The sequence below is a fragment of the Rana temporaria genome, chromosome 5 (assembly GCF_905171775.1).
Source record: "Rana temporaria chromosome 5, aRanTem1.1, whole genome shotgun sequence".
Taxonomy (NCBI): Eukaryota; Metazoa; Chordata; class Amphibia; order Anura; family Ranidae; genus Rana; species Rana temporaria.
The window spans coordinates 170,936,772-170,942,931 of record NC_053493.1 but is presented as its reverse complement, the minus strand read 5'-3'; the positions used below and the strand labels follow the sequence as shown (position 1 = coordinate 170,942,931).

The following is a 6,160-nucleotide window of genomic DNA, read 5'->3' as shown; positions in this document are numbered from 1 at the left end:
TCGCAGAGATAGGTTTAATAAAAAGTAGATGCACTTACATAGAAAAGAGTAATGTCAGCGTTAAGAATTTGCGAGCCGGCCGGCTTCTACGAGCGCCCGTCCTTCGGGACCTAGACGCAGCACGTCAGAGCGTCTCCAGACGACGTCACATACTGACGAAACGTACGTCGGGAGGAGGAGACGCTCTGACGTGCTGCGTCTAGGTCCCGAAGGACGGGCGCTCGTAGAAGCCGGCCGGCTCGCAAATTCTTAACGCTGACATTACTCTTTTCTATGTAAGTGCATCTACTTTTTATTAAACCTATCTCTGCGATACTTCACTATGTGGATTTCATCTTTCTTTCTGGTGACATATTCCATTATGGTTGTCTGAGAAAGCCGTGTGCTTTGGCTGGCGTGTTTGGAGATTATCTAAAGGCCCTGGCTGGGTTTGGCCACAAGCACTCTATTTAGCATATCTGGTAAGAGTCCCCCTTATTTGGTGATCTTATTTGGTGGTGGCTTTTCCTGGTGTGCTCATTATCCTGTGTTATCTGCGGTACATCACCATATGCTGTATATATATCTCTTTCATGTTTTTCGGATTCCATATCCATCTACATCATTTGAGGAATATTATTTGGATCATCAGCAGCAGTTTCCATTAAGACCCTTGCTGGGGGTTTTCCAGCTGCAAGCCCTAAATGCTTGCCCTTCTGGTAAGCGCATAGCTTTTTTATCCTTTCACTGGTGGAGGAGTTCTGTTTGCTAATCACGGTTATAACTTCACTCAACAATAACCTGAATTTTCAACATATTTTTATTGTTCATTGGACACTTATGGACACTTAAAAATTTTTTCATTTATTTTTCACAATCACATATGTTTAGCGCAACTTATTCGTTTTGTTTTTACCTTGTAAAGCAAACCCAGGATAGATAAAGTATAGAAATAAATGCAGCTGGCACCCTGGATTTTGGTGAAGTGTATCAGCCTGAAATAAGCACCAATGGCAAAAAGATCATATATATATATATATCTATCATGTGCTGCAGATGCTGGAAAAGTTGTAGACTGTATACTGAATGCCTTTCAATCTTAGACTGGCATGGTTTTGCAAAACAACTTATTATTTTATCTTGTATATGTATTTTATCTTTTATATATTTTACTTTTTTTCAGCACTTTACATTTTAACAAATGGAACTGTGTTTTCTACGGAGACTTATATCAATTTTACTGCAGTGACAAAAGAGTTTGGGCCTTTGGAATTTATCTGGCAGTTTGCAGACAGGCCACCTGAGCGAACAACTAGAAGAAGTATTATAAAAAGATTCAATCTACCTAACATGTATGTATCCACTTAAATGCATATATTATGGTTGGCTGTCAATGAGTGTTACATAAAAGAAAGCATATGAAATTCATAGGCATCAGATAGTATGTTCATTGTGTCACAACTGATGCCTTATTGGCATTAGCAGAATACCAAAGTAAACTTCTTTATTGAATGGAAGCCCACTTTTTCTCCATTCCTTAATGGATGTCAAAAACGAATAATGTATTAAATGTTGTCGGAGGCACCCAGAGATGTTAGATGACTTTGGCTGAATAATGAGACAATCTAATGTGTATTTTTTACTTGCAGACAGCAACAGCCACTTCTGTTAATAATAATTGGAAATAACAATGGAACAGAATGAAATACCATGTCTGATTACTACTCTAGTTTCTAAATTTTCCATCAGGTTCTGCCCACCCAGTGGCAAGTCATTTTCCAGACATGGACATTGTCATATTTGGGCAATGAAATCACATTTTTTTTTACATAGGTGACAGTTTACCGGCACAGACATGCAGAGGCGTATCTAGTGAAAATAGCGCCTATGGCAAGCACTGAAACTGCGCCCCTGTCGAAACATTTGAAACCCATCTTTCAGATAACCTTAACAAAAAAAAACAGCTAACAAAACTAGTGATATTTATCATCCCTTGTGATACCTTGGGTAGTGACATATCCTCTTTATGGAGAAATGTGAGGTTTATTAGACCCCTGCCCTCCAAGGCCAGGTAAATGCAGAACCAATACCGGAAGTGATGAAATCTTCATCACTTAAGGCCTCAGTTTTCACAGAGGAGAGGGAGAAACTAATGTTCCTCCTTCTTCTTTGTGTGCTGCCAATCTGACCAGATGGAATGGGAGAGCCTGGGCGAACAGGGGAGAGCTGTGGCTGAACGCAGCAGGGATAGCACTACCATTGTCCATTAGCAAGGTGCTAATAAGGAGATCCTGCCTATGCTCTGGAGGAGGGAAAAAGAGACCCTCAGACCCTGGTAAGTGTCTTGCTGCCCAGCCACTCAACAGCGCCCCCTTCATATGGCGCCCATGGCAAGCCATGGCTGCCATACCCTAGATACGCCACGGCAGATATGGCCCACTCAGAGTACTGGTTTACCTCTTGTGCGCCAGCTTAGAGTTGGTCTTAATAACCGCCAGTTTCTTAATCTGAGAACTGGTGATAATTCTTTTGTTAAGGGCTGACAATCGCCTTACAATTAGCAGTAGCTTTGTCAGCCTTACATAGACTCTTCTATCAAGTCTGCGAAAGGCATGCACAGGCCTGATTGGGAATTCAACTACCAAGTGGAGTGCACATGACAGGGTGACAGATGACAATGCTGCTACTAATTGTGAGGCAGTGGATTAGCATTGTCAGCCTTCCATGGGAAGTGCTATTAGTGACAGTTCTTCTCCAGATAAGAAACTCTGCAACAAAGGAAAATAATGTACTTATATATACAGTATTTATTCTGCGAGTTATGATGCCAAACATACTCCAAAATAGATTTAAGATTTACATTTAATTTAACATAATAGGTAATTGTTTTAATATCAGAGTTATCTAAATATATAATACTTTAATGAAGGGCTTATTTAAAACAGTATTGTTCCATGATGCAATGTCTACAGTTTTTTCATATGAATTTAAATATCTGGTGATACACTGTATGTGTGTGTGTATATATATATATATATATATATATATATATATATATATAATTTTTTTTTTTTTTTTTACAGGTATAGCGTTGTAGTTAAAACTTCAAACAAATTCCACTCTTTCACTTCTGATGTGCACACAATATTTGTGCAGAGAAAAGTTATTCCTAATCGTCTTGTTGCCAGTCCTTCAGTGCTTATAAATTCAAATGTCAGTTTTTACTGTAGAATAAATTCTGGAACAAATGTTAGCTATTTTTGGGATTTTGGAGATGGAACCAAAAGACTTGGAAAGTACAATGACACACATGTCTATAGAAGGTAAGGACAGATTTGAAACCGGTATACTGTTCACTTTTTTTATATTATTTTAAAATGTATTTTTCAGAGTGGTTATACTATAAACAGAATACTAGGAATTATAGAATGTAGACTAGGGCTTAACTAGAAGTCATAGTAACATTTTGATTGGATCACCTACCTGTGGCAGCTGGGCTATATTGCAACCTTATTTACACCCCTTAAATATTGGTAGTCAATGATAGGCAGTATATAATGTTTCATCTCTTAAACCTTGTCTGGTGTGCAGAGGCAGGCACACTATAATGCACACCTATAGGTCCCCCGTTTATATACATCAAGTTGCCCATAGATGTATAATTGTTTTCGATCAGCCAGCAGGATGATAAAAATAATGACTGGCTTCCCCCATCCACACAAGCGAGGTCACACAGCAGGACTTCACTGTCAAAATACACTGATCACCCGCTAGGCTGACCAGCTGATCGAGAAAAGTTTTTTCCAACGTTCTGTCAAGATTCTAACCCTGCTGAAACATTGGAGTTTCCATCCATCTATGGACAGCTTTACACTAGTAGCCATTAAACAATTACATGTAGCAGCCTGGTATTCTGAATGGATCTCCCCACGGGCCTCATGTGAAGGCAGTTCTACTCAGAGACTTCAATTCCCTCTCATGAGCTGCACTTTCTGTTGAGGCTATTTTCTATATCAATGGAGATATAATCTTTCTTAGTCAACCTAAACTAAACAAGTCTAAGTAAAATAATTATATGCCACTGCAGAACAAATCAAAACACAAAAATCTCTTTAAAAACATATAAAATGTTCTTGTATGTGCCAGTTCTTGTCTAGGTCAGTTTTGTTCATGTCTTCTTTTAATTTCAGAGAAGGGGAATACACAGTGAATGTTTCCATCTTCAACAATGTCAGTTCTGCATTTTTGACAAAGCAAATTTTTGTTGTGAAAGAACCCTGTCAGCCTCCCCCTGTAAAAAATATGGGACCCCTTAAACTGCAGGTATGCTTCATGTGATTGTTATATTGTGTTTATTAATGCAAAGAAGACATTTTGTGTTAATGACTTTCTCCAATCCTTGGTATATATTTCCCCGTAGAGCAAATAGGTCAATTATTTAAAACTCCAGTAAAAATTATTATTATTATTTTTTTTTTTTTTAAACTGCTTGGTAACAAATAACTGTAATGTTTGCCACTTCTTGGATCGCTGCCCCATCTTGGCTATTTACAATTTCATCTATGCTGGAAAGTATAACTTTTTGTTTTACTTTTAGCCCTGTAATGGGAGAGCTGCAGCTCTCCTACACAAAAGCTGTCCACTCACTTGTACACCCCTCCTAACCCTAATCCATTCACAGGTGAAGAATGTGCCATCATGCTGTCTAGAACTTGTTCTTTAATTTGGCTCATACTGCGCCACTTTTAGAATGCACACGAGACACTTTCGCAAAATATGTCTGAGACAGTTTTTCTCTCTACACGTCAAAAGAGAATTTGGTCTTAATTAGTTTAACTTTTACATTTGGTGCATTCAATGCAACACAATGTAAAAGTGGCGCATTTTAGAACTACTTGATGCACGGGTCACTGTCAAAACCAAAAGTGTCGCTTTATGAATTTGGCACAAGGGATTAACTCGAGGGATTAACGCCAGAAAATTAGTGCAGCAGCTTTATTGAATTCTCCCCTATATGTTTAGTAAATTATTTAGAAGGTGCTATCTTGAACACACAGTGTCAGGGTAGACACACACACATACAGGGCAGACATTTACAGTGTCAGGGCAAACAGACATGCATACCCACACATAGGGTTTGATTTACTAAAACTGGAGAGTGCAACATCTGGTACAGTTGTATATGGTAGCCAATCGGCTCCTAACTTCAATAACAGTTGAGGTTTCTTTGCTGAGATCACTCTCAGTGCACAGTACCAGCACAGTGACCGAACTGTCAAAAATGGTAAACAGCGGGCGCACTACTGTGGATTCACTGATTACTCAGTGGTGTGTTAGGGACGTGATACATCGCTTCCCTAACACTGAACCGCCTATTAGCCAATCAGGTTGCTCAGGTCTGGTTACCTGTCACCTGACTGGCTGAAACAACAGGCGCCACTAGTGGATGCCTGACGGGAGGAGAGGATGAGAGTGCAGGAGACATGAAGGACCCCGCTCTTCGCTGTCGCCCACTGCCCCACAAGACAGGGTACTGTCCCGGCACTTGCTGGGCAGATGGCGAGTGGGCGGGGGGGCACACTCACACTGGCAGCATTTGGCACAGTGGCAGCATTTGATGGGCACAGTGGCAGCATTTGATGGGCACACTGGCAGCGTTTGATGGACACAGTCGCAGCATTTGATGGCACAGTCGCAGCACATTTGATGGGCACAGTCGCAGCATTTGATGGCACAGTCGCAGCATTTGATGGTACAGTGGCTGCAATTGATGGCACGGTGGCTGCAATTGATGGCAAAGTGGCAGCCTTTGATGGCACAGTGGCAGCGTTTGATGGCACAGTGGCTGCAATTGATGGCACAGTAGCAGCAATTGTTTTTTTTTTTACAATTTTTTTTGTTTGTTTGTGCCCCCTAATTTTTTTTAGCACCAGCCGCCACTGGTGGTCACATAATCAGGAAGTCCATCCTGTGCCCTGAGTGTAACCCCTATTTAAAGGGACACCATGGCTGGATGGGAACGGTTAAGGGTTTGTGTTGATAGATGTTTGTTCACATTAGAACTTGCTTCTATCCACATACAAGTCTCTGTGAAATTTGATGTAGCTTAGAAGAACGTCAAATGCAGGTCAGAAGGCGGTCCAGTGCATCTGTCAGTAAGTTCCATATGATCTCAGAAGCA

At 40.5% G+C, this 6,160-nt stretch overlaps 1 protein-coding gene across 1 annotated transcript in view; it reads left to right on the top strand.

The window, feature by feature from the left end:
- The first annotated feature begins 1,085 nt into the window (after window positions 1-1,085).
- LOC120941161 (polycystic kidney disease protein 1-like 1) overlaps window positions 1,086-6,160 on the top strand; it is a 249,593-nt gene continuing 244,518 nt past the window's right edge. The window contains exons 1-3 of the mRNA XM_040354447.1: window positions 1,086-1,331; window positions 3,063-3,302; window positions 4,170-4,302. Of these exons, the coding sequence (XP_040210381.1) occupies window positions 1,126-1,331; window positions 3,063-3,302; window positions 4,170-4,302 (579 nt within the window). The 5' untranslated portion in view covers window positions 1,086-1,125. The remainder of the gene's footprint in view (window positions 1,332-3,062; window positions 3,303-4,169; window positions 4,303-6,160) is intronic.